Source organism: Aspergillus fischeri, genomic scaffold, assembly GCF_000149645.3.
Source record: "Aspergillus fischeri NRRL 181 1099437636266 genomic scaffold, whole genome shotgun sequence".
Taxonomy (NCBI): Eukaryota; Fungi; Ascomycota; class Eurotiomycetes; order Eurotiales; family Aspergillaceae; genus Aspergillus; species Aspergillus fischeri.
Window position 1 is genome coordinate 198,466 of NW_001509760.1, and position 26,335 is coordinate 224,800.

Below are 26,335 nucleotides of genomic sequence, written 5' to 3' on the forward strand. Positions count from 1 at the left end.
AGCCTGGTTTCCCTCCAATAAAGTCTGCCTTTCCAGAGTTGCGCAGTCTAGATCCCGCACTGTCTGAGTTAAACCGCGGTTTTCCCACGCTATCGTTACCACTATCGTCTAACCTGCTGTTGTTGTCCAATCAAAGGTGGCGGACTCGTTTCATCAACTTAAAGAATGAGGGAATAGTCATGATTGGTCATTTGGGAGAAATAATGGGTACTGTGAAATTGTGCAGGATCTCAGGGATTTTAGAGGAACAGAAGGTGATCTTCAAGCAATCCTCCTCACTGTAAGGTACGGAGTACGGAGTAGATGTGATAGACATCCTCTTATGGCTAGACGGTTAATATCAGCCCAACATCAGTATTCCTTCGAGAGACATGCATCCAACAATTCCAGCAATTTGGTGGAGGGTTTGCAAAATGTCTGGCAGAACTGAGAAATGATATGCGCCACTTTTGAAACTATCTAAACTGTAAACCATCGTTACAGGTCATAATCTTGTGCACATATACGTGTATATACATCTAGTAGACATATCTGAAAGTCTTATTCTCCCGATCCGTCAACCCGGCCCACTTGGTGTCATCCTGTGCCTGATCCTCCTGCCCCGGTGCAGCACGGTCCCTGCGCTTGTTCTCCCACACATAATACAGGAAGAGGACGAACGAAAGCACGGCTGCAGCAGCCTGCGTTGCTAGGACTGCAATCTTAGCCGGGCGATATTCCGGCGCATCTCGCGCCTGGAACGTCTGAGGACCAATGATGTTTCCGACCGAGAAGGAGCCGGCCACGAGCGCACTGGCAAACGCACGCTTGGTATGGCCCGCGCAGTTGGCCGCGGTCCACTGATAAAGGATAGGGAGAGTGGCGACGACGGCGTTGACGAGGTAAATCCCAATGAGAACACCTGCTTTGTTGTGCTTGGGGAGGAAGGAGAGCAGACCGCCGCCGAGGATGCCGGGGAGGGTGGAGGCGATCAGCCAGGCCCAGCGATGGGAGACTCGGCGGATCCCGAAGCCGACGAGGAGAGTGAAGAAGATGCTAACAATGCCCGAGGGCATGTTGAGCAGCGCCGCGTGGGGGCCCGAGAAGCCAAATCCGGCAATCAAGGTTGCCGAGTACGAGGTCACCACTCCACTGGAGACGGAGATCTGTGCCATAGTGTGTCAGTGATCGGAAAATGCGTGATAATCATAATAGCGAACATACCAGCATGGTGATTATCGTGATGAACCACAGTTGAATGTCGCGTACAGCCTCCCAGATTTGTTTTACGTTAAAGTCACTGCTCCACACACCGGTCTGGTTGACGCTGACGTGGTTCAAAAGGGCGACCTTCTCGCGGTCGGTCAACCACTTTGCCTTCATCGGCGCGTCGGGCAAGAAGAAGAAGGTTAGTGCGCCAGTAATGGACGTGATAAGCCCGAGAACAAGGAACATGACGCGCCAGCCTTGGAAAGACGGGTTCTTCACATGCTGGAAGCCAAAGGAGATAAGACCACCCAGGATCTGTGCCACACCCAGACCGACATACCACAGCGTGAACCGGGGCGCAGCTTCGCTTTTGGTGTAGTACTGACTGCTCAGCAGCATCAGAGAAGGACCAACCGTCGCCTCGAAAATGCCGAGGAAGATGCGAGCGACCAAAAGAGTACGATAGTCACGGGCGCCAGCACCGGCCGCCGCAGCAACACCCCAGAGAAAGACATTTGCTCCTAGCCATTTGGCTGGAGGAGTCTTTTGCAGAAGAATTACTAGAGGACATCACGGAGATGAGTAGGATGCAAAATCATCGGATGGATGAGACATACCAAGCGGAGCCTCCGCGATCAAGTAGGCAATGAAGAACCAAGTCGCCGCATTGGAAAAATCGTTGCCAACTAATTTGAGGTCCTTCCTTATCCCCATCACAGCAGCATACTGCCGGAATAATCAGAGAAAAGACTTTGTGCACAGGGGAGACAGTGGCGTACATTGAGCATCACCTTGTCAAGGAACTGCAGAATATAGCAGCAAAACATGAAGGGGATAATGCGATAGTCGATCTTGCGTCGCAGGGCCGCAAGATCGACCGTCTCCTCATCCTGGACATTGGCATGTTCATCCAAATAATTCAAGGCATCATCGCGTCGTTCATGGACGGGATGGGCGTCTATATCTGGCCTTTTCTCGGCCATTTTGATAAGAGAAAGGCGACGGAGGACGGAGAAGGAAAAAAAGAAGAATGAAAAAGCAAAGGAAAAAAAGCAACACGTCAGAAGTGAAACTAGAAGTGGAGGGTCGTACAAGGGATGAACGGGAGGGATGCAGGTCACAATGCTGATCAGCTATCTAAAGTACGCAAGGTAGTACTGAAGATGATCCCGACTTTAAAGGATGGGTTGGGGGCCAAGCGATGGTGGGGTTAGAAAGATGCAACAGTCTTACTTTTTTTTCTGGCATGTTTTACTTTGACCAGGGTGTAAGGATCATCTTGAACGTGCAGATATCCCAATCCAGCTAAACACTGGCGATAGTAGCGCAGAAGAATGCAGCTTTTGCCCAGGGTCCCCGGTCTAGCGCTACAAGCACACAGGTGCCCAGACTCTAGATACTCAGGGCGCAAGACTAGAAGCGTCGGTTTTATTGCTCTGAATGAATTCATTTAATTAGCTCCGGTCTTTTCCGTGGAAAAAATTCGTTTCCTTGGAAGGCCAATCCTTCAGGAAGAAACATGGAGTCTACAGAGATCGAACTAATTCATCCTTGGGAGTATTTTCCAGCTGATGCGGAGTGGACTTTTAAGAAATCTCCCATCATGCATGATTATACAAAACAATGCGATAGATGACTGCTGATCTTATTATTTGCTCATCCAACAGCACCTTTATGTGACGCTCAATATGGGCTGGGTACACAATGCTTCGCCGGAGATCGACGCCCAGTCCAGGTATCCCGTCATTCTGGGAGTGTGCATTGCTCTGACTCTCTTGATGGTCATCACTGTTTGCCTGCGACTGTTCGTGCGCATCAAACTTGGGCGGTTTGACGCTGCCGACTATGTGATGGTGTTTGGAATGATCTTCAGTATCGTTTACAATGCTCTTTGTATAGCTCGTAAGTCCATCGTCTGGCCCATATAACCCATGACCCATGATCCATGCTCACAACAGCAGAAAGCCGTTATGGACTGGGGTTACCACTGTCTTTGCGGCCAAAGCCAGACCTCCCAACGTACACGAAGGTACGACTCGTCCGCTCATACTCGATTAGTTCTTTCTGACCAGTAATGCAGCTCAACTACGCCGGTCGGCCATTCTACCAACTCGGAATCGCCGGTTTCAAAGCCGCACTGTGCATCAACTACCTTCATCTGCTCGCAAAGACGTCCAAGCGCTTCTACCGCATGTTGGTCTGGGGGGTGATCCTACTGTCGACCCTGGGACATGTGGCTGGCACACTGGTTCTGATCATAAACTGCAAGCTGGTAGGTTGCTATTGTTCCGCACAGTGTCAAGAGTTGTGCTTAACGAATCCAAATCGATAGGTCGAGCGATCCTGGAATCAGACCATTGCTGGTAAATGCCTTCCGGTAGGACCGACCTTCTACGGTCTTGCAGCCTTTACAATCATATCCGATGTGTTCGTCATCTTCCTGCCGATTCCATTGCTGCTCCAGTTGAAAGTGAAACCGGCACAGAAGGCAGGAGTGGTGTGCTTGTTCCTGCTCGGGTTGTTCACCACCCTCTGCTCCATTCTACGCCTAACTCAGATTCATCGCGTGGTGGCCGTAGATGGTGATTCGACCATGTTAGTCTTGTGGGGTACAATCGAATTCAATGTCGGGGTGAGTTGGACGTTAAGCGCAAAGATAGAACGTGATCTGACCGATGTCCAGAATATCGTCACCTCTCTTCCATTCCTTACGCCCCTTCTCAAGATATGGGTCCGCGACTTTCAGTCCCGCAGTGGCGGCGAGCTTCGCAAGAACACCGGTTACACATTGCAATCATACTCCAAGAACCGACGGTCGCAATTGAGATCCGAAAACTCCAAGGAGCCAGTCCTTGCTCAACGAACGCCCAGCGAGGAGCTAATCCTCGACGCTGACGATTCCACTGCTCGAGCGAACGCCGAGATCCACGTCACGGTCGAGTACCGCGTCTCACACGAGAACCATAAATGATACGTGGGGACCATTTCCATTCTCTGTATATTTAACCATTCCTTCCTTTACTTTTTCTTTTGTATCCATGTGTTGTAAACGATGTCATCTTGGACGACGGATATTTTGATCGATCAATACCATCATTCCCTCACTCAAGTATGAATGTGACAATATGCTTGAGAATATACTGATTGATCTTCGTAAACTGCCAAAGTAAGCAGTGTCCTAGCCTGAGAGACCGTCGTCGAACCCAAGTTTTTACTTTCTGCGGGTCTCTGGCAGGACTCAGATAACTGCCACTTCAGCCTAATAGGCAACGGAGACAAAGTTCCGTTCAAGCGGACATTGGATATCAATTAGGTATTAACCGAGGAGATAATTCCATGGATACTGGCATACGACTGGTCCTTAGGTTTAAAAGTGACAGGGATCAACAGCCACGCTTCGCCGGCGTCTTCCTGGCGTCACTCTAAAGACACCACTAAACCCCTAGTGATATAGGCTGTAGCCTGTGACCAACCAAGACATTGATCCAGCCGTATTATTAATTTATTTGAGAGTTTGTTTAGAGTGCCCTATTGACTCATTGAGTTTCATGGCCACGGTTTGAAGGATTCCTTAACCCAACCAATCCCGCTCTGGATCCATGCTGCCATGCATCCTTCCAAACCTACGCAGCCAGGTCAGTTCTACCCACGTATGGTTGCAATTGAATCTTGCATACAGGTACTAAGGACAGGGAATGTCCAGTATTTGCCCGCCTTTAGAAGGGTCATTGGTGGACTTCAGGCCACTCAACTAGCCATGACAGGGGCTGTGTACTTGAATATCCGAATGGTCCAATTTTCGCCCACTCACCCACCAGGCCACTTGTCCCTGAGTCAAAACTTCATTACGGCTGACAGTTATCCTCCTGGCCTGATATCCAGTCTAACTGACTATGTGACACACCTACTCGGACTGCAAACTCGGGATCGTGTGTTCACATAGTGACTAATAATACTGCTATAACTGCAAAAGGACTCAAGCTAGCGGACCAATGTATCCGCCCAACATCTGTGGCGGATTCACCACCAACCACAGCCCGAGAGTATAGTAATCCTCCAGTAGGCTACCAGTTGCCAATGGCCTACCCCATTCTGCGAGGCTATATATACAAGCATTCTACAATGGTGCGATATCCTAGCTTCTTGATGTCATCGGCAAGATATTAAAAGAACCATGGACCCCATGAAGTGTGAGTCACAACAACCACCTGCTTCGCTTTACCAGTGGACATCAGCCTTGCTAAGACAAAAGGCGGCTTCCTAAACACAGCTGTCCTTCAGGCGCGTCTCTAGACAGCTCATTCAGCAAAGCTTGGCCAATTAGTGAATCTGATCTAGCTGCGGTGGGCAATTTGCACCAACTGAGTGAGCTTTTACCTGGTGGTAGACACAGAACTGGAAGCATACATACACGACAAGGTTTATTCCACCTTATGGAAGAAACTTTACTGGATTATTCCTCGTTCTAGCCAATTTTGTGGAATTGTTCCTCTCCAAGTTCGTCGGATGCCTACCTCTGCGCAAAGTTACGTAGTTTCGACTCCATATTAACAAGACCAATCATGTCAATTTGCTAATCTAGAAGTGTAGACTACTCAATCCCTTCAATATATGCCGGATGCCGTTTCATGTGTCTCTGGACATTGTCCCGTCGCATCCTTCCACCCTTTCGGCGAGCCTTTCACGCACGACGCCATGAAATCGGGCAATAGAAGTGCTGTAGCTAGGTGGTCGAGGTGGGATTCTATTGAAAAGTGGTTGCGGACATGCATACTCTTGAATGGGACCAGCTTCATCAACTGAGACGCTACGTTTTTGTGGGTTCAAGAGGGAATGCACAGACGCAAGGACAACTTCAAGCAGCTGAGCTAGACGGCTACTCTCTTCATCCACAGTATCGCTGTGATAAATGCTCCCGGGTGTATTTCAAGCCTTATGAGCTAAAGTAAATCTCCTTTTGAGAAGTGTGGCCGATGGAGAAGCTACCGGAAGAATGTTCATAGCAAGCACAGAAAGTCAACTCACAAACGTCCCTTTCAGATGCGTTGTATCCGGTTGCGAGTATCAGGGAGCCGGTACCGGGAGGACCTAACCCGGCATCAAGAGTCGGCGCATAATGTGAATAATCACAGATGATTCTGACTATATTCAATCCTTGTCCAGATCTCTCCCCCTTGTCCCTGGCTTTTCGTGTCCGTATCTTCGGATCTATTCACCAGCCGTCCCTTCCCTTTAGGTAAGCTCAGTCATCGTCTGTTTACTCTCAAAACCTATGACTACGATGGAATCTTTCATCTACGTTTTCCCTTCCAAGCTTTCTTTATCAACTGGATCACGTTGACTGCATTTCCGCAGCTCCTTGAGCCCGTCTCTCCAGTCTTCTCTTTCACATTCACTCCTTGATACCTCCGACCCAGTATCTTTTGACCCAGCCCTTCTTCCCCTCTCGCTGGCGCTAACCTACGAGCTTGCTCTACCTCAGTCATGGAACAGATCAATGAGCAGGTGCTCCAGAGCCCCTTCCAGTCCCTCGACGTAGCAGCAAAGGAAACAACAACTGCTCTCGCTCGCGCTAATATTCGCCATGGTTTTATCGGCGGATATGCGGTTTCCCTTATCGGTGGAATGAGGGTGACCAGTGCACGTCTTTCCTATGTCTTGTCAACCCTTGAATGAGACTTACAGCTAATTTGACTCAGGACCTTGATATCATCGTTGATGCAGACCCAAGTGACGCCCGAAACCTGCTCCTTCAAGCACATTCCGGATTCAGACTGTCCCAGAGTAGCAAACTTATCTTCACAGGCGGGGAAGAGAGCGTGGTGATTGAGCTTCTTCGTGGTGGCAGAGATCGGCAGTTGAAACTACCAGACGCAAATGCAGTCTCCATTGTCTCTCTTACTGCCAACGACCGACCAGAGAGGATTGGCAATACCCCTAGTCAGTGCCCTTTTTCATTTCTATTTCTATTAGAGTGAACTGTGCGCTAACTATCCACTTTCAGTCCCTATCGTTGCACCCTCCGTCCTCGTCCTCACGAAGATCAAGAGATGGTCGTTCTTGGCTGAATCCACCCGTCCTCAGAGCATCAGGAAGGCCGAGAGTGATGGAGTGATGTTCACGTTGAGGTGCTTTTGAAGTGGCTTGCTGGAAACGAACTTCACATGGATTTTGAGGGTTACCCGGAAAAACCAAAGGAGGAGCTGCTCTCGGGGGTTCGCAAGCTGTACCAAATGCATGCTGCAATTCGGCCTTTGCTTGAGACTACGTTGGACGCGGAGAACTTTGCACTCATCAACAATTAGATAGCTGGTAAATGGACCGACAGTTGCGAACGACAGATTCAGCAATACAAAGATAGTTGTTTTCATCAGCGCCCCAATCCCAAGTTTTCATCCTCTTCACAGCATTTCCAACTCTCTTCTGGAAGTCTTCCTCACTCTCGTCGTCGTCGCATTCACCAGTCTTCGTATTCAGTGGCTTGTCGCCTAAAACGTAAAAGGATATAAAAGACAGTAGATCATCTTGCACTCGAAGTCTGAATGTATCGCCAACCGGGTGATCGAGGAGATGACAAATCAACGACTGCATATACATCCGAGGTTTGGGCGTCAGGATCCTTAGTGTACGATCAAAGGTAGATGTGACTTCGACTGTGTCCCGGAGCGTAAAGCCGACAAACGATAATGGGTAGAGATATACTGGACTTCTCCCATTTAGCTCGTGAATGAGGGCCGCTCGCTCCCATTGCCCGTATCTGTCGGTGACGTTGGTGGATGGGGCAACACACGAGAATCCACAGTCTGATAGGATCTGCGATGAGAGTGAGAGCAGTGCATCAGGGACTGCCCATTCGACAAGCTGGGACTCGGAGGTTAGTAGTGCCCAACAGCTAGACTGCCGAATATCTTTTTGTTGCTTACTAGAAGGACCACAGGTTCGCCATGGCGCCACTGTACCTGCTGCCCGTATTCCACCACAGGAATATTCCTGTTAGCTAGAGCTTTCGCAGCTATTCTTATAATGGGGGCATGAGGTTGTAGCGATGGTGTCTCTTTCGGGCGCTGTTGCTCCATCTTTGGATCATCTATGTTCAATGCAGGTCGAAGGGTAGGACCCTATTGGGGAATATGATGGTCTTCTGAAGGTAAAGTGGAGATGACGAAACGTTGATAATTCAATAGCTAACTAGGCGTCGTTCTGGGAGTTAATGTGGTCATACTATCACGTGATTAGTTGGCAGCTGTCCACATCCCTGATGTAACGTTTCTTACGGCTGACACTTATTCTTCCGGCCTGATATCCATTCTTTTTGACTATCTACTTACCAAAAGCACGGCAGATCAATAGGCAACTGCTAATTCAACAGCATGTCTGGTCTACCCATCCTCATCATCGGTGCAGGGATCAGCGGCCTGACCCTCGCCCAGTATCTGCAAAAATCAGGGGTCCCATTCCTCATTTTTGAGCGGGATTCCTCTATCGATATCCGAAGCGGGGGATGGGGACTGACGTTGCATTGGGGACTGCCGATCCTGCGGGAAATGCTGCCCGAGCATATCGTCGCACGGTTACCCGAATGCTCTGTGAACAAGGAAGCTTCCGAGAGTGGCGATGTCGGTCGGTTCCCGTTCTTTGACCTGAGTTCCGGATCGGCGCTGTTCGAGGTCCCCGCTGCGGACAGGGTGCGGGTGAACAGGGGCAGATTGAGGGAGTTGTTGACGACGGGGATTGATGTCAAGGTCTGTCTTTGAGGTCTGTGGTTTTCTAAAAACTAATCGAAGTAGTGGTCCAAAACAGTGGTAGATGTCACATCGACAGAGGAGAGCGTCACAGCGCACTTTGAAGATGGTACTTCCTACACTGGGAGTCTACTCATTGCCTGTGATGGCGCCAATTCTCGCATCCGTAAACTGGCATATCCCGACTCGTATCAGATGAATCCACTGCCCGTCCAGCTTCTCGGAGTGACAGTCCGCTATTCGCCCGAGCAGGCCGCCTGTTTCCGGGCGATGGATCCGTATATATTCCAGGGAGCCCATCAAGATTCGAACGTCTTCTTATTCTTCAGCTGTACGCACGTCTTCTACCTTTGTTTCTTGCCGCTAATACTCTACAGTCCTTGACACCCCGAACAACTTTGACGACAGCACAGATGCCTACGTCTGTCAGATCATCGTCTCATGGGCCGACAAGAAAAACATCCCACTCCCGCCCGATAATGCTGGCCGGATTGCATTGATGAAAGAGCTGACAGCCAACTGGGTCGAACCGTTCCGATCGCTGGTCCACAATCTCCCTGATGATTCAGAGGCACGCGCAATCCGCATCCAGGACTGGATCTTTACCCCTGGAAAGAGGCCTCATCCCCGCGTGGTGATGATGGGCGATTCTGCGCATACAATGACCATGTGTAAGATGGCACGTTAAACCTAAAATGCCATTCCGCTAATATGACCATCTAGTCCGCGGTGAAGGAGCCAACAGCGCCATCGCTGATGTCCGTGATCTCGTCCGGCGAATCGATTTCGCCTCGTCGGAGTGCGTCCTGTACCCCCATCGTCTGAAACTGATAATTCTGACTATGTGTAGGTCACTATCATATGATTCCCTACGTCGGTCTATCCAAGAATACGAGAACGATGTTTTTAGACGGGCGGAGGTGAGTGTTCTAAACTCGCGACAGGCCTGCCTCGATGCGCACGATTACCCAAGGATCTTGAATGGGAGCCCGCTCGTGGCAAAGAGAGTACTGGATAGCAAGTGACAGAACTGTGAGGATATGAAGCCTCGCTCGATATTACCGTCGTCAGGCTATTGGGAACTAGCGATCGATGGTGGATTATCAACAAAACGACGATATCTGTTCTCGAGCTGTAATCTAGCATTGCGTTCTGTGACGGCTTGTGCTATGACAGCAGTAACAGGGTCATTGAAGCCTCGCTTTTACTGCTAAATGCTATAAGCGACCTAATCTATTCTACAATATTGACGAATAATGCAAGTCAAAAGTCAAGATGTGACTTGGTATCCCTCTCGACCTCTTCGTTCAAGTCATGGATCCCAAGGACGTCGAGCACTACGAGTGAAATATCAACATGACCACAGGCACACTCGGGTTACTTGCGACAGGTGACACTTAATTAGCTTGTAGCTTCCTTTTAGCATAGTTATCTTTCGAAAAGACTGACATGACAGCCACAGAACTACACCGCCGGTACTCAGCACATCCAGGTGAGCCGTCTATCCTTCCGTAGAACTCCAACCTTAATAGAATCAGGTTCCAAACCAAGGAGCAGGCCCATGAACAAAGAGAACCGTCGTAGACTTCGAGATGCTACCAAAATAAAATGTGGCGTGGACTAATGATTTCCGCATTTACTTCCTTTGTTGTCATTGAGACAATGAGACATTGAGGCAGCGCGCGACAACCATGAAACAGAATATTTATTATCAGACCCCAGAAAGTTGCATTCATCTGCGGGTCGTTTCCTTCTCGATGCCACGATGCTGAAGTTATCGATCATCTCCCTGACTGTGCTACTGTTCTTCCAGTCCAGAACGACACACGCAACAGGCACGGTTCAGACAGCGATGACTCCATCCTCGACGGCTCCTCACGCTACGCATACCGTCAAAGTAGGCCCAAAGGAAAACCCTCATCAATACTCGCCGTACAACATCACCGCCGCCGTTGGCGATGTCATCGTCTTCGAGTTCTACCCGCGCAACCACTCCGTCGTCAAGGCGGACTTTATGGCACCGTGTGTGCCTGCTGCTGGGGAGATCTTCTATTCCGGACAATTTAATACCTTCAAGGAAAATAGCCATGGGCAGCTGGAAGGAGAGGTTAGTGTATCGCCTATGTCGAGATCAAAGGCTAACTGTTTAGCCTCCCACCTGGTCCCTAGTTGTGAACGATACCGAGGTATGTCTAGCTACAAGACCCGGAATAGTTGACTGACTGCAACTACAGCCCACATTCTTCTACTGCACGGCCGTCGACTCCTGTCTCGTCAATGGAATGATCGGCGTAATCAACCCAGTAAGTCTATTCCCACGATCCAAAACCGATGCTCATAGCTGTAGAACGAAACAATGACCTGGGAAGCACAATACGCCCAAGCAAGGCGATACCCTTACATGCTTGTCCCGGGACAGTTACCTCCCGCCGAAGGAACAGGCTACTCGTCCTCGGCTACCACCACCCACAAGAAGAGCTCTTTCGGCGGTGGCGCCATAGCCGGTACTGTGATCGGCGGGGTTGCCTTTATTGGCATTCTCCTCGTTGTTGTGATCACGCTGTGTCGGAATAGGTATAAACAGGGATCATCCTCGCAGGTCGGACGGATGGAGCGGACGGCTCACTGGGCTCTCTTTGGTGGTCATGGTGAGGGAAAGAGTGAACAGGGATTCACTGCATCGTCTTCAGTCGGAGGTCATGGTACATTGTCGTTGAGCTCGGGCGCCTCTCCGCCTGCTGTCTCGCCTCCTCTGCAAAATGTTGGATATTGGAACTGGGAGCCTGCAACGAAGCAGCCACCGCCGCCGGAAGAGATCCGTCAACCGAGTGAGTTGGAGGCTAGGAGTGTTGTCGGTGGGACGCCAGGAGGGATGTACTACGGATGGAGGTGATGTCTCTTATTCTTTATATAGTTTGCCTCTTGTATTCTTCACCTGTTCTGGCGTTTTTGTATTCCCCATTGTGGTATCTTCAGCCGTGATAAAGTCAGAAAAGCATCATGGGTATTGGCTCAGTAGGTACAATAGCGCTTTCTTCATTAGTTAATGTAAATAGTACACAATTTCATGACCTTCGCGTTCGAGACTCTCTATGGAATCTCATCATAGACTCTATCACCTGGCTTAGGTGGCTCCAAGAAATCCTTTGGAATCTGTGCCGGCAGCTGATTCTTCTCGGCGTACTGGCGGATAGCTTCAAAGTTTTTGCACTGATGCTCTGTGTTGAAGTCCACATACGCCTCTGGGTGATCGGGATGGATCCAGACTTGGCCGAGGACTCCAGTATCAATGGTGCACATGAGTTGCTGTCGTAGGATATCCAGACAGTGGGCTAGTGAATTGTCAGCCTTAGTCTGAGCAGGAACTGCGATTTGAAATACGTACAAACGTGCCGTCGGACGATAAAATCGTCGTTCTTGAAAGCCCCTTGACCGAGCTTGTGGTAGTAATCGTAGTTGTAGTAGAGCGTTTGGCGCAGTAGATTCTACACTGGTCAGCTTTCATCTTGATATGAAGAATGAAGACATACTAGACAATGTAGATGATGGAAGCCCTCTACATTCGCTGGATAGCCTCCTCCATACTTCTGGTTGATTTTGACCTGGTCTCGCGCCAGTCCGGACTTTTCTGCTACTTCGGCAGGAACACGCAAACTTCTATCTGCTCATGGTTAGTATTTCGTTTATCTCAGGGTAATCTGTCTTACAATTTACACCTAATGCCTCCCATGCTGCATCGACCTCCGGGCTGGCATCTTGACGGTAAATGTTCTCCTTGAGCAGCGAACCATTAAACCGCTGAGGTTGAAATGTTATGTCGACGTTCGAGGTAACAGGTGCTGTTCTTGTTAATTATGGAGTTCTCAGCAATTCGAAAAATGAGGTACGTACAATAATGTGAGACATGACGAGTACAGACCCTATCGAGGTCTTGTAGTTGATGTCCGATGAAGAGTCCAACCAAGCACGAAACAACCGCTATCGTGACATAGAGCAAGGCCTTGAGCCAGTTCCCATGCGATCTAGTTCGCGGCTTCTCATCATGACTCCAATTCTGGGCTTCCTCATTGTTGAGTAGGCCATAGTTGGCATCGATATCCTTATCTGACTCGGAGCGCGCCATCTTGTTTTTTGAGTACGTAGCAGTTGACCATCACATTACAGAAGCTCAGATGATAGAAGATATAATCCAAGTAAGCAACGTGACCGAGGGAATCTTGACCGCAACAACAGTCGGATGGGTAGCAGTGTGACTACTTCCAAGTACCTACCGTGCATGTCTCACCTCCCACCAATGGCGAATTGTGGAGTAACAGGCCCCCCGCGGATGCAATCTGTTATTTGATGAGTTGTAAGACACGGGCAAGCCCGGGCTGGCAGATCCCCTTCGGCTCCGTGCCACCCGCAACGCTTGGCGGTGTCTTTGTCTCACTAGATTGATATTAATAGTGATCCCATGATGCAATAGACTGATCGACGAGGCTTGGCTTGCAGACGAGAGTCACGAGTGTGCGGAGAACAACCAATCCCGACTCTGCCGAGAATCCAGAACCTGCAAGCTTGAGACATGCAGAAGACAGACAGATGCCTATTCCGGATATTCGTGTGTTGAGTTTTGATCTCCCTGGGTGACGGTCGGAGTTCCAATGGGAATCGGCGGTGGTGAACATAGATAGAAACTGGTCAGATTGACTTTGCAGTTCCATGGCTGAATGTACAGTGGACGAACTGCTCAGATGGCTAATGTTTGCGTTACCTGTGGCGACAAAGGCTTGAACAATGTAACACCGCGTCGATATAGCTTCCTGCCTTGTATTCTGCAGTATTCCTGATTGGAACACCATGACGGCTTGTATTCAGAGCATCCCACACCGCTGCAGTCATCAGAGACTTGGCCAATAAGCATTGGTCCACGACTTGGAGGCTGGGGAGTCATTTTCTGCTCTCGGGCTTAAGTGCGAGCCACAGCAAGGAAATAGAGCTGTGCACTGTCTATAAAGCCTGCTACCCTTGTCCGTCCCCAAGATCTTCTTCATTCCTTGTCACATAGCAAACTCTTCCTTCACCCTCAACTTTTACCTATCATCCAGCACAATGCATTTACTTAGCAAAGCTGCTGTCCTCCTCCTGGCACTGAGCGTCAGCGCCAGACCCATCGAGGAGGCTCATGCCGAGACAACGGCGCCCGCCGGTTATGGAGACTACAAGGACTATGGCTCCTACGGCAAGTACGGTGACTACGGCCACTACAAGCGCGACGAGGAGCCCAGCCCCACGACCACATGCACCAAAACAGAAACTCCTGTTCCAGGATACAGCAACTACGGCGATTACGGAAACTATGGTCAATATGGGGACTATGGTCACTACAAGCGTGACGAAGAGCCCACCACAACCACCACTGAGACCCCAACTCCCACTCCAGCGAACTATGGAGACTACGGAGACTACGGCAACTACGGCAAGTATGGGGACTACGGAGAGTACAAGGTGAAGAGAGACGATGAGCCTTGCACGACCCCCACAGAGACCCCGACTCCCTCTCCCACTCCCGCCGACTATGGTGACTATGGTGACTATGGCAATTACGGCACCTACGAGAACTACTAGGGTCGCTGAGCAGAAAGTCGTAAGTTCTCTTTGCCATAAATCGGATCGCCCATCCTGACGCATTGCAGTTCAAGAAACGGTCCGACGGATGGTGCCGACGTGGAATATCTGTGGCATATCGAGCAAAGCTCTACGCAATTTGCAATGATGATGATCATGTTTACACACTCCTTAATTCCTAATGTCTTGTCTAGATGAAATGAATCATAACATACGCGAGTCTTAAACTTTCATTATAACCGGTACTTCTACTATGTACCCTGTAAGGAGTAGGAAGATCCTTGCATAGCAATGTACATCGACGACGGTAGAGGAGGCCAACGTGCTGCCATCCATTAGAAAGGATTGATCTGCTCGATTTGCAGACATTAGATCTCCTGAAATAAAAGACATTATTGTCCATGAATACATAGATTGACAGATGAGCCTTGAGCAGGGGCATAGAGGCCAGGGTGGCGTATGGCTTGTGATACAATCACAGCAATGCTCCTTGCATATATATGTAGGGAGCCACACAGATGTCACCTCAAATGCACGACTGAGCTCAACTCATTTCGGATGCATTGATCCTGCTTCCGACGCCGGGATCACTCTCAGCCAGGTCGCTCTGGTCAGCTAAGGCACCGGCGTGAAAGATTCCAAATTAGCACACAATGAGCATTTGAGACTTCGCATACATATTCCTCTTGTACTTAAGAGTGAAGGCATAGGGGTAACAGAAACTCGTCATGTTAGTTCAGCAACCACACGAAGGGCAGTTTACAATTCATGGCAATTTTGAGCTATTCGAAGAGTCGAAGCAATTGGTTGTCCTTTAGATCTGCTTGTATTTAAACTTCGAGGTGGAAAGCTTGACCAAGTCTCGGTAATTGATCTACAGGAGTTTATTCGGGCGATAGCGTCTGGCCGAAAGGCATTATCTGTATTAAGAATCAACCATTTAGAGACCAACAGTTTACAAAGGCAATGTTAGAATCGTATGCTCTCCCGTGTTGCTCACTTTTTCTCAACTACTTTTGTGTCTGATCATCAATAAACATAGCGAAATGTCGGTGCCAAATCCCCCATATACTCCAGCTCGTCTTCCGACAATTCCTGCATGTCAATGTTCCCTTCTTGAATGGCCCGATTACGTTTCTTGTTATCGTACAGTGTTGCCAATAAGTAGAGGATAGCCATGGCGGCGGAGAAACAGAGGAGGGACAGGCTGATAATGTACCCCTTACGGTAGCGAGGAGCGTCTTTAGTGAGGAAGGAGTAAGTGGAAATGATCCCACCGACTGCAAAGGTTAGCATGACCCCGGCCTGTGAATGAGGACGTACTATTTCCAAATCCAATTTGCCATGCTGTCCCTACGCTTCGTCGACGATGACCCCCCAGGTTCATCGAGAACCAACAGACCAGTACGGGCATGGCACTATAGCAGCCACTCGTGACAAGGAACAAAGCGCCGTATTGTACGCTATGATGGTCGTGGACGTTAAGGAGGATGCCAAACCCGGCCATGGCGATGAGCATCGGTATAATGGCGAAGATGAACCGGTGGCGGAGTTTGTCAGATAAAAAGGCGATGAGCATGGAGAGGCCAAAGGCTGTGGCCCATGGTGGGATGGAATAGAGCTGCGATTTGATGGCTGAAAGGTCAGTTGTGTGCAACTGATAGGAGATATGATCGTACCGTCGTGGCCGTAGGTTTTGATAATCGTAGGAGCAAAATAGGCATATCCTGCTGTCGTCAGTATCTCGCTAAGAACCAAAAGTATACATACATACCGTAAGCTGTGACGCCCTGTCCAAGGTACATAAATCCGCCTATAAAGACCTTGTCTGCTCGGTGTTAGCGATCATCCATCCTGGCGGAGGAAGTATGCTTGCAATCTCTGAAAACAGCCAGAACATCGCGCCATCCAATGCTCGCGTGGCTGGCGGCGTTTCCCACATCATCCGCCAGCTTGGAACGGACGAACTCTCGCTCCTCCTCACTAAGCCACTTTGCATCCTCAGGAAACCCCGGGACGATGAAAAAGCAGATCATTGCAACCAGGCAGGTGATCACACCCTCAAAGATAAACACCCAGCGCCAGCCGCCGTAGCCACGCAGCCCGTCCATTTTCCCAATCCCGCTGGCAAGCAACCCGCCGAATGCACCAGCGATAATTGCCGAGCTCAAGAACAAGCTGAATCGCTTCTGAGCTTCGCTGCGCTTGTACCACATACCAATAAGATAGAGACCTGTCCGGATTAGTACGTTCGGAACAGGCGGAGGAGTTCTCACATCCAGGAGACAAGCCACTCTCGAACATGCCGAGAAACCAGCGAGTGGTCATTAGTCCGCCCCAATTTGATACGAGACCTTGACAGACTGTGACCAGACCAAAGCCGATCATGCATAATGGCACTGAATCTGTAGTCAATAGGTTGTTCCTATTTGCGGAAGCCAATAAAGCATACACCATACATGCGGCTTCAATTTCTTCAGCAGGATATTCGACGGGATTTCAAAGACGATATAAGGCACGAAGAAAATGGTCAGTGCGGTGTTGTATTCCGTTCCTGTTTGAATATGCAAGTCTTCCTTCAACCCCAGAATCGCTGCATTACCGATGTTAATACTGCAAAGTGGTGAGCATCAGTTATCGCGACATGGGAGTCTAACCATACCGATCCAGGAATGCCAGCACAAACATGACACACAAACATGGAAGGATATGCCAGTCGATCTTGGCCATCAACTTTCGCTCGTTGATGGTTTTCGGAGACGACCCGGTCGATCTCTTGTCGCCATTCGAGGCAGATTCTTTGTCTATGCATGTTAGCCGTCCGGGATTTGATGCCATGGACCAGCGACTGACCGGTTACCTCCATAGCTGATAGTGACACGCCATAATTGACAGTGATCTCTGAGTTCTAAAACCATCGCAACTTGGGAAACTAGCATGTACTTTTTCCTAACGTCACCGACGTCAGGGGCGGAATGATTCATCCTGGGAAGATGTCAACCATCTGGCCGGTTGCGGTCAAACTGAACTCTATAATTCTAACCTCACCTACCAGAATTCTAGATGGCTACTATGACTTAATCTACTAAACGAGTAATAATTCATTAAGGTTCTGCAGCCTTACTGCTAGTTTCCCATATCATTGCTATATATATATGCTAGTAGAAGAATTAGACCTTCATCCTTGTCCATTCTTTATATATTTGCCTTTGCCTAATAATTATAATTATTCTAAGGTAAATCAGACTGACAGCGGCGTCCCTAGTTCATATTCCATGCTGAAGAGCCTCGCAATGTCATCCCCAATCCTATGCCATGTCTTGGCTTAACATCGGTTCGTGACAGCGGCAAAGATCCCACAGCCAGAAAGTGAGAGCCGCGGCCTATCGCTAGGGATTCCCGATACTATATACTTTTTTCGCCTCTTGCCCCGCCCCCGCATTCATGTCCATCCCGCGGGCCAATGCTTCGTATAGATGAGTTTTCCGGTCAGCAAGTTGCTGCAAGCGTAGTCATCTCGCGGGGACTCCTTAGGAACTAGACCTCGGAAATGCTCCGCGTGAGTGGAGAGTCTAAAGCGACCATTACCGACGATCTTCTTGGCTATATTTACAAAAAGGCGACGTCTCGTATCCGCGATGGCCAAGACGTGTAAAATCTTTTCGTATCTGAGAGCATTGGCCAGTTGCCGTATCTCCACAATGACCGATCAAAAGTCATTTCGCGATCATGTTGGAGATCCTGAGGCCAAGAAGGAGGTCGCCGACGAGGAGGTTGCTTTGGACGAGGAGACATTGAAGCTCGACCGCCAGACTCTTCTCAGGCTGGACCTTTTGCTTATGCCCATGACCCTCATGCTGTACCTGCTGGCTTGGTTAGACCGTGCAAATGTTGGAAACGCACGAGTGGTAAGTCATCTACCATCACCCCCAGATCTGTTGCTAAGCAGAGCATAGGCCGGTCTGGAAAAGGACCTCCATTTGACCGATTTGCAATACAAGACAGGTACGTTGTGTTGACCGTCCTCAATTGCTAGTACTGACTGCTCAGCGATTACCGTCACCTATGTCCCCTATGTCCTGTCTGAACTTCCCTCCAACCTCCTGCTGAAGATCATCGGCCCCCGTATCCTCCTGCCGACTCTATGCACACTCTGGGGGCTCGTGACAACGCTCCAGTCCCAAGTGGATAACTACTCCGGCTTCCTCGCATGTCGGTTCTTCCTTGGCTTGCTAGAAGGAGGTCTCTTTCCGGGCATTGTTCTCTTCTTGTCGAACTTCTACCGCCGCCACGAACTCCAGGTTCGCATCGCCCTCTTCTTCTCCGCCGCTTCCCTGAGCGGCGCCTTCTCGGGCCTCCTCGCAGCAGCCATCCAGCAGATGAGCGGCCTCCGCGGTATGAAGGGCTGGCAGTGGATCTTTCTCCTCGAGGGCTTATTCACCGTCTGCTTCGGTATTTTCTCCTTTTTCGTGCTTCCCAACGGTCCGGAGAAAGTCATTACCTTTCGCCCGCAGCACTCCCAGCGCTGCATCGCCCGTCTGCAGCAGGACAGCAACAAGTTTGAAACCGAGTCCAAAGTCACATTCAAGGGCGTCATCTCCGTTCTAAAAGATCTCCACGTCTGGATCGCATGTCTCATTCTCTTCTGCAACGGGGCCTGCCTCTTCGGACTCGCATATTTCTCGCCCTCCATCGTCCAAGCACTTGGATACAGCCCTACAAAAACCCAACTGATGACCGTCCCACCCTACGCCGCCGGGTTCTTCGTGACAATGCTAACAGCGTACTTTTCCGACCGCCGACAGCAGCGCGGCGCCGGGGCCTTCGTCACAAGCGGCATCGCGCTCATTGGCGCCGCGCTGGCTATCAACGGACGCAGTGTAGGCATCCGCTACGCTGCGCTCATGCTTCTCGTGACGGGCGTGTATGCCTGTGCGCCTTGCCTGATTAGTTGGGTTCCGAATAACACGGCGGGCCACCTGCGGCGCGCCACTGCCGTGGCGATGGCGTTCATCGCGACGAATATGGGGGGTATCATGAGTACGTGGATCTATCCCAAGGAGTCGGCGCCGTACTTCAACCTGGGGATCCGCTTTAATCTAGCGTTGCTGGTGATTGCGATGGTGCTTGTCGTGGTGCAGGTGCTGTTATTGCGGTTTTTGAATCGGCGGAAGGAGAGGGATCCGTTGGGGTTGCTCCAGGGGACCGAGGATCTGCCGTATGAGGAGCAGTTTGCGAAGCTTGGGGATAGACACCCGAGGTATAAGTATACTTATTAGTGCAGTGGGGCCTGGAAAGAAGGTTCTCTTGTATATCAGGCCAGTGTAGTCAAACTGCAGCCTGCTGTCTAGATTACAGCGGTTTTACCGGTCCTCGAAAAAAGGTGCTCGGTGCAAGCGCAGTTTTGTTAATAACATACTGTAGATAATAGACAACCTGTATTCCGCGCATGAGGTACTAGAGACTCTGGACTACCAAATCCAGCATTTATTTCTAACACTCACTTATATCATCTAACTAGCTCTGTCTCCCATAGTATCTGACAGGTTCCGCAGAATGATTAGACCCCAATGCAAACGTAATAGTCCACCCACAGATTGGTGCAGTTTTCATCAATCTGCGTGTTCCACGAGCGGAACTGAGCAAGAGTGATACCCGCAGCATTGTCAATCGACCAACAGCTATCGCCCGACTTGACCTGGTAGAACTTGGCGCAGTTGCTCACGATGCCGGGCATCTGGGGCTCCGGACCAGTGGGTGTGGGCTGGGGAGGTGAAATCATCGTGGCGCCTGGGACGTGCACGCACACGTAGTAGTCCAGCCAGAGGTTGGTGCATTCTGTGGTCATCAAGATTAGGAGAGTTATGCAGGCAAGAGGGACTGGATCACACATACGGGCGTTAATACTAGGATTCCAGGCCTTGAATTGGGCATCGGTGATGCCATACTTGGCCTCGATGGTATCGCACTGGTCACCGGACGCGACGAGATGGAACTTGTCACAGTTGGCTGCCAGGCCCGGTTGGGTGGGCTGGTATGGGGACGAGGGCGTGGTGGTTGTGGACGTTGTGGTCGTCAGCGTTGTCGAGGGCGTCGTGGTCGTGGGCTCTGGGTCGTCCGAGACGGTACCAATGACACAGTAGCTCTGACCGGGCATCAGATTGGGACACTGGACACCAGGGTTCAGCGCTTCAAGCCTTCGACGGTCTGACCCCAGGTCGAAGCGAAGGACTGGCAAGTGGCACCATTGTTGGCTGCTACGGAGAAGTTGCAGACAACGCTGGCAGACAGCAGCTGGGGGAGCAAGCCCAGGAGGACAGCGCTCTTGAAACCCATGTTGTCAGGATGTAGAGAGAGAAAGGGGAAGTTGGGATGTTGATCTGACCAGCAGTATGTAGTCACTGGCCTCCTTTTATAGCTACGTATACCTCCACGTGTTCCTGTAGGTGTCTTTCAGTCACGTAACCGATTGATCAAACCACCGACTATTCGAGTCCAACATTTCGTATACTTCGCGATGTTGGAGCGTCAGCACTAGCGGAGAGAAATGGGCTACACTAGGACCCTATCACCCTAGTGCTTATTGTGGTAATGTACCAGGTGGTCCAGGTCTGTTGATGCCGGATATCCGTGCCCTAAGGGTCAGGAACTGGTTCCATTGGCCTATTGTACTAGCGAAGCGGCTGTGGAGGCCTTACAGTCTCGGCCTACCGCCGCCTACTGCAGCCAAACGGACACTACCGGAGGATCCGGACCAAGTGCCGGTCTTACTATTGGAGTAGAATAATGTCCTAGTTCTACATGCAGGAGTCCTCTGTAGGGGATGAAGCAGACGGCAACTTCATTTCGAATACAACTAATCGACTAGCGCACAGATTAAGGCCGCCAGGAACCGGAGGACCAGGTGTGGTATTGCCCCAGAAGACTTCACCAAGTACAATTCCGATCCGAACTTCTGGTCAACTCTCAAACCAGGTTAGCATGTCTGTTGCTCAGCTGGGACTCTCCCTGACTTTTCACCCAAGCCCTTTCCGGACAGATCGTGTGCCACCTACATGATTCACACAGATGACAAAGTGCAGACCTTGCTGCAGCATACAGTATAACACCACAGGATCTGGAAGAATTTAACAAAAATACCTGGTTCTGGAACGGATGCTTAAATATCTAGGCCGGTAGCATTATCTGCCTGAGCAAGGGGACCCCTGGCCAACGCTGTCTGCGGGCCGTAAAAGCCAGGCACGAAGACGCCATCTGATACAACTGATCTCGCTGGGCTGAATCCCTGCCCGCTGAATGCGTGCTGCAACATTTGGGGCCAGGTTTGTTCAGCTGCTTACCTCCAAAGTCTATCACTAACCTTAACCATAGTGTGGCACCACGGCTGAGTTCTGTACTTGCCCGCCGAGCCAGCATCAGCAAAGCCTTCTTCGGATTCGCCATCCCGTCCATCTGGACCGTTTCAGGTACGTACGCGTTCATCAGTTTGGCTCGTGCGCCTTTGGGGCTCAGGGCCAGGGGAAGAACGGCAACGTTGACTTCCACATCGGTGCTTAGGACATTGTTGATATCATTACTGATTCGGTCAGACGTCTGGGGGGTCTGGGAAGGTTGGTACTAAGGGATGAAGTCTTGCGATGGAACAGTCAAGGGGCAGCAGGTTGAATGGGGGTTGTATTAGCTTGCTCGCATTATTTCTAGCAGTACCTCTCGAGAGGTATAATAGAAGAATTCAGCTGCTCAGTTGGGCTCAGCCTTGCGGGTATCTCAAAGTCCTTTGTTGTGATGCCAGACTGGTTCCGCGGTCAACCAATCATTACTCAAAACAGGGTTGACTAGCCGAAAAGGACTACAGCCCTTAGCTTTAGCCTTGGGATAAGCGAAGGTGAATGTTGACACAATCCAACTGTTCTAACACTTAACTCATTTGCCAAGAGCGGAATAGGGAGGTTGACCACAGAAGAATACCTATGTTAGTGTAAGGTAATGACCATTATATCTGGAATCAAGGACATCACCTCATTTATAAACAATGCCATTGCTGCGACCGAGGAAATATTCAAAGTAAATTAGGTACATAAGCGCGCATTCGAGCAAATTGTGACTAAGACTGCATGCGGATGATGTCATGCTCCACCCTGTAGATGCTTGCAGTACTAGAAATATTGTAGTACTAACAATGATCATACAACACAACGGGCCGAGTCATGAGTCTTGGGGCCGGAAATGCCGGAAATGTCGGAAGCGCAAATATGCCTCAGAGTGTGAATAAATGCGCGCTGGATAGCTGCATTTGCATTCCCCTCCAGCCCGCTCAGGCTGTCCCACTCCGAGAAGAAGAAGAACAAGAACACCACATCAGAAAACCACCATGGATGTGAACCCACCTATCTGGCTCCCCCTATCAATCTACGCTTGGTTTGTTCAAGAGGTCGTCTTTCATGCCGTCGGACTCATCTTCGAATGGTGCGACCGCACCAATAGGATCCCCATTTGAAGGTCCGCGATATCGACCGCAAGCCATACATACAGATGCTCCCGCGCGTGTTGTTCAATCAGTGTTTCATTCTGCTTCCGAGCATGATGCTCGTACAAGCAATGGGCTACTGTTTTGTTGGACCAACGCACCTGCACCCCCTACACTTCCTCCTGTCACTTCCGGCCATGGCCGTCGGTCATGACGTGGTGCAATACCTTACTCATCGATATCTGCTCCATAATCCGAACCTGCGACTTATGCGCCTGCTGCAGCACTCGCTGCATCATTCGACTGGAGCCAGTCGTGGAATCAGCGCATGTTACATGTCCGCCCCGGACTTCTTCCTCGAGATTGTTCTGCCGTATCTCGTCCCTCTTGCGCTGGTGGGAGGCGGCGGCGCAGATCTCCTCTTCCATTCGCTTGTTGCCGGGTCTGGGGCTCTAGGTGGTGTTTATGAGCACTCGGGGTACGATTTTTCTGCAATGTTCTCACCAGAGAACTTCATGGGAGGGAAAGGACAGTTACCGAGCTGGACTCCAAAGGTTGCCGTCTTGATCCGGGACTTTGTCGATAATCGCGCTCATGGAGAGCATCATTCTCGTGCGAATGTTTCATTCTCCGATGGATTTGGCAGCCCGGGGATCTGCGATACCTATTTTGGCACGCGGTGGGATCTGGTGGCTGCGCGTCGGGCAGCAGCAGAGAAGGAGTGGCAGGCTCAACGGAGGAGCCATATGAACGCGAAATGAAGGCTTCCTGTCTTCAATACGGCTCTGGCCATTCCCTGGCCTATTACCCCTTATACTCTTCCTGAAGACCTAATGATCTCGACATCTGCGAACCTCACGATGTCATGTCCTATGCATGTCCTTATCCTATTAGCGCAGATACCCGGAAATACAAAGGCGTATCATTCTCTGACTCCTAGTAAACCGAGCGGACAAATGACAAGCGAGATGAATGACGTGTTAGATGTGCTCAAGGCGACTATGTACTCTCGCAGAAGTACACACAACCCTAGTCAAACCGATGTCTACATTGGAATGAGCTGGAGAGTCTCCATCGACAGTACCTGCATATGGCGATCCCCCGCTTAGCATCGGATACAATCCTGAGGCATCACTTTCTAGCCTGATTTTGGTATCGCCGACGGCGCCTTATCGGATGTCGGCGAGCAGCAGCCAATCACAGCTCGAGAACCTGAGATCTAATTAAGTAATGGCCAGCCGAGGATGCCCCAAAGAGGAATAGCGTGTATCACCCCCCGCATCTTTTGATGTCGCAGTTTCCCCATTGTTGATCTTCCTTCTGTCATATATCCAGGAACGGGGCAAAAGTGTCGTTCCAAGGTGTTAAAGGCACATAACACACGGTCAGACAATACGACTCAACATGGACCCCGACACTCTACCCCTCGCGCAATACCTCTTCAAACGTCTGCGTCAATTGGGTGTAGACTCTATATTTGGTGTACCTGGTGACTACAACCTGACCCTTCTGGATCACGTTGTACCCTCGGGACTCAACTGGGTTGGTAATTGCAATGAACTTAATGCAGGGTATGCTGCGGATGGATACTCCCGGATCAAAGGTACTTTCTATGCTTCCTCATACTGCCTTGACGGACGCTGATTACTTAGGTATCGGTGCGCTGGTGACCACCTTTGGAGTAGGCGAACTATCCGCCGTCAATGCCATCGCAGGGGCCTATGCAGAGAGGGCTCCAGTCGTGCACATTGTCGGGACTCCCATGCGCGCCTCGCAGGAGTCGCGTGCAATGATCCATCATACCTTTATTGATGGCGAATATCAGCGGTTCGACCGCATGCAGGAACATGTGACCGTAGCGCAAGTCAGTCTCAGTGATCACCGCACGGCGCCTGCCGAGATCGACAGAATTCTGCTGCAGTGTCTGCTGCATAGTCGACCGGTGCGCATTACTATCCCCGTTGACATGGTGCCCGTCCTTGTCCCCACTGCGGGGTTGGCGTCGAAGATCGAGATCCCGCCTCCCGTGCGCCAGCCCCAGGTGGAGGAGGCTGCCCTGACGGCTGTATTGGAGAGGATCTACAACGCGAAGAAGCCCATGATTCTGGTTGACGGGGAGACAAGAGCTTTTGGTACGGTTAATGAAGTGAATCATTTTGTCAAGACGACGGGCTGGCCTACATTTACGTCCGGCTTCGGCAAAGGGTTGGTTGACGAGACTCTACCAAATGTCTATGGAGTGTATAGGCCTGCTCACAAAGGGTTTGTCGACTCGTGTGACCTGGTCCTGGCTTTCGGACCACACTTTAGCAACACCAACACCTACATCTTCTTGGTGAGGCCGCAGGACGAGACGAGTGTTCTACTCAACCCAACCTCCATTCAAGTCAATAAAGACATTTACCGCGATCTTCCAGTCAAGTATTTCATTCAGCAGCTCACACAGCGGCTGGACACATCTAAGATCCCCGCGCACAAGCATAACCTGGTTCACCCCTCGGCCCAGGTACTCCCAGAAGTGCCTCCAACCGACCTCGTCACACAGACTGCAGGCTTCTGGAGACGACTGTCACCCTTCTTCCGCTCTGGCGATATCGTCCTCGGTGAAACAGGAACGCCAGGCTACGGCGCCAATGACTTTCTCCTTCCCCCGCAGACCCGTCTCTTCAAGCCAGTCACCTGGTTGTCCATCGGATACATGCTTCCGGCTACCCTGGGAGCGAGCTACGCGCAGCGTGATCTGATTGCGCGAAACGAGTATCACAACATCTCCGCCGCCCGGACAATCCTCTTCATCGGCGACGGCAGCTTCCAAATGACCGTCCAAGAGCTGAGCACTATCATCCACCACAAACTCGACGTCATTGTCTTCTTGATCAATAATGATGGCTATACAATCGAGCGGTGCATCCATGGCCGGAACCAGGCGTACAACGACGTCGCCCGGTGGCGGTACCTCAAGGCCCCAGAACTATTCGGCGCGGATCAAGAGGGCGAGTACGCGTCGCGGACATGGGAGATTCGCACATGGGCGGATTGTGACGCCGTGCTGAAGGATGAACAGCTGGTGAATGGCAAAGGACTGCGGATGGTGGAGGTGTTTATGGACAAGTTTGACGCGCCGGATGTGTTGATGAATTTGCTCAATGTGCAGATTGCGAGGGACAATGCGAAGAAATAAGCTAGCCAATAGACTGGTAACTTAATTCATGCTTCTGCCTGTTCCCCTCTGTCGATGATGTAGGCTGTTTGTCGGCGATAGGATGCTAGCTTGGCATCCCCTCTTCTTAACGCCGAAATGCAGGGAGAGCCATAGAGTGTATCGAGC

General features: G+C 50.5%; 11 protein-coding genes across 11 annotated transcripts, besides 2 other annotated features; 7 read left to right on the plus strand and 4 right to left on the minus strand.

Moving 5' to 3' along the window:
* Positions 1-518: 518 nt before the first annotated feature.
* NFIA_047800 (putative MFS transporter) lies at positions 519-2,171 on the minus strand (the record flags this gene model as incomplete). Its single annotated transcript, XM_001257340.1, has 4 exons — positions 519-1,145; positions 1,204-1,748; positions 1,806-1,914; positions 1,968-2,171. 4 exons carry the CDS (start codon positions 2,169-2,171, stop codon positions 519-521), a joined length of 1,485 nt encoding a protein of 494 aa, XP_001257341.1.
* A 705-nt stretch (positions 2,172-2,876) lies between these two features.
* NFIA_047810 (uncharacterized protein) lies at positions 2,877-4,159 on the plus strand (the record flags this gene model as incomplete). Its single annotated transcript, XM_001257341.1, has 4 exons — positions 2,877-3,090; positions 3,150-3,217; positions 3,269-3,460; positions 3,521-4,159. 4 exons carry the CDS (start codon positions 2,877-2,879, stop codon positions 4,157-4,159), a joined length of 1,113 nt encoding a protein of 370 aa, XP_001257342.1.
* Positions 4,160-8,558: 4,399 nt separating this feature from the next.
* NFIA_047820 (FAD-dependent oxidoreductase) lies at positions 8,559-9,955 on the plus strand (the record flags this gene model as incomplete). The annotated part of the gene is made up of 5 exons (XM_001257342.1): positions 8,559-8,930; positions 8,976-9,261; positions 9,308-9,601; positions 9,654-9,729; positions 9,781-9,955. The coding sequence occupies 5 exons, from the start codon at positions 8,559-8,561 to the stop codon at positions 9,953-9,955; spliced, it is 1,203 nt and encodes a 400-aa protein (XP_001257343.1).
* Positions 9,956-10,695: 740 nt separating this feature from the next.
* Positions 10,696-11,823, plus strand: NFIA_047830 (cupredoxin domain-containing protein; the record flags this gene model as incomplete). Its single annotated transcript, XM_001257343.1, has 3 exons — positions 10,696-11,037; positions 11,165-11,233; positions 11,278-11,823. 3 exons carry the CDS (start codon positions 10,696-10,698, stop codon positions 11,821-11,823), a joined length of 957 nt encoding a protein of 318 aa, XP_001257344.1.
* Positions 11,824-12,020: 197 nt separating this feature from the next.
* Positions 12,021-13,053, minus strand: NFIA_047840 (oxidase ustYa family protein; the record flags this gene model as incomplete). Its single annotated transcript, XM_001257344.1, has 5 exons — positions 12,021-12,262; positions 12,316-12,415; positions 12,461-12,591; positions 12,638-12,769; positions 12,822-13,053. 5 exons carry the CDS (start codon positions 13,051-13,053, stop codon positions 12,021-12,023), a joined length of 837 nt encoding a protein of 278 aa, XP_001257345.1.
* Positions 13,054-14,024: 971 nt separating this feature from the next.
* On the plus strand, positions 14,025-14,540 carry NFIA_047850 (uncharacterized protein; the record flags this gene model as incomplete). Its single annotated transcript, XM_001257345.1, has 1 exon — positions 14,025-14,540. One exon carries the CDS (start codon positions 14,025-14,027, stop codon positions 14,538-14,540), a length of 516 nt encoding a protein of 171 aa, XP_001257346.1.
* Positions 14,361-14,415: a microsatellite.
* Positions 14,487-14,511: a microsatellite.
* Positions 14,541-15,569: 1,029 nt separating the features above from the next.
* NFIA_047860 (putative MFS transporter) lies at positions 15,570-17,458 on the minus strand (the record flags this gene model as incomplete). The annotated part of the gene is made up of 9 exons (XM_001257346.1): positions 15,570-15,781; positions 15,864-16,175; positions 16,220-16,267; positions 16,315-16,368; positions 16,417-16,773; positions 16,817-16,939; positions 16,993-17,153; positions 17,203-17,344; positions 17,401-17,458. The coding sequence occupies 9 exons, from the start codon at positions 17,456-17,458 to the stop codon at positions 15,570-15,572; spliced, it is 1,467 nt and encodes a 488-aa protein (XP_001257347.1).
* Positions 17,459-18,241: 783 nt separating this feature from the next.
* NFIA_047870 (putative MFS transporter) lies at positions 18,242-19,819 on the plus strand (the record flags this gene model as incomplete). The annotated part of the gene is made up of 3 exons (XM_001257347.1): positions 18,242-18,448; positions 18,497-18,545; positions 18,591-19,819. 3 exons carry the CDS (start codon positions 18,242-18,244, stop codon positions 19,817-19,819), a joined length of 1,485 nt encoding a protein of 494 aa, XP_001257348.1.
* A 281-nt stretch (positions 19,820-20,100) lies between these two features.
* NFIA_047880 (LysM peptidoglycan-binding domain-containing protein) lies at positions 20,101-20,876 on the minus strand (the record flags this gene model as incomplete). Its single annotated transcript, XM_001257348.1, has 3 exons — positions 20,101-20,378; positions 20,436-20,709; positions 20,817-20,876. 3 exons carry the CDS (start codon positions 20,874-20,876, stop codon positions 20,101-20,103), a joined length of 612 nt encoding a protein of 203 aa, XP_001257349.1.
* Positions 20,877-22,911: 2,035 nt separating this feature from the next.
* NFIA_047890 (sterol desaturase family protein) lies at positions 22,912-23,768 on the plus strand (the record flags this gene model as incomplete). The annotated part of the gene is made up of 2 exons (XM_001257349.1): positions 22,912-22,971; positions 23,025-23,768. 2 exons carry the CDS (start codon positions 22,912-22,914, stop codon positions 23,766-23,768), a joined length of 804 nt encoding a protein of 267 aa, XP_001257350.1.
* A 643-nt stretch (positions 23,769-24,411) lies between these two features.
* On the plus strand, positions 24,412-26,188 carry NFIA_047900 (alpha-keto acid decarboxylase family protein; the record flags this gene model as incomplete). The annotated part of the gene is made up of 2 exons (XM_001257350.1): positions 24,412-24,610; positions 24,660-26,188. The coding sequence occupies 2 exons, from the start codon at positions 24,412-24,414 to the stop codon at positions 26,186-26,188; spliced, it is 1,728 nt and encodes a 575-aa protein (XP_001257351.1).
* Positions 26,189-26,335: the final 147 nt, after the last annotated feature.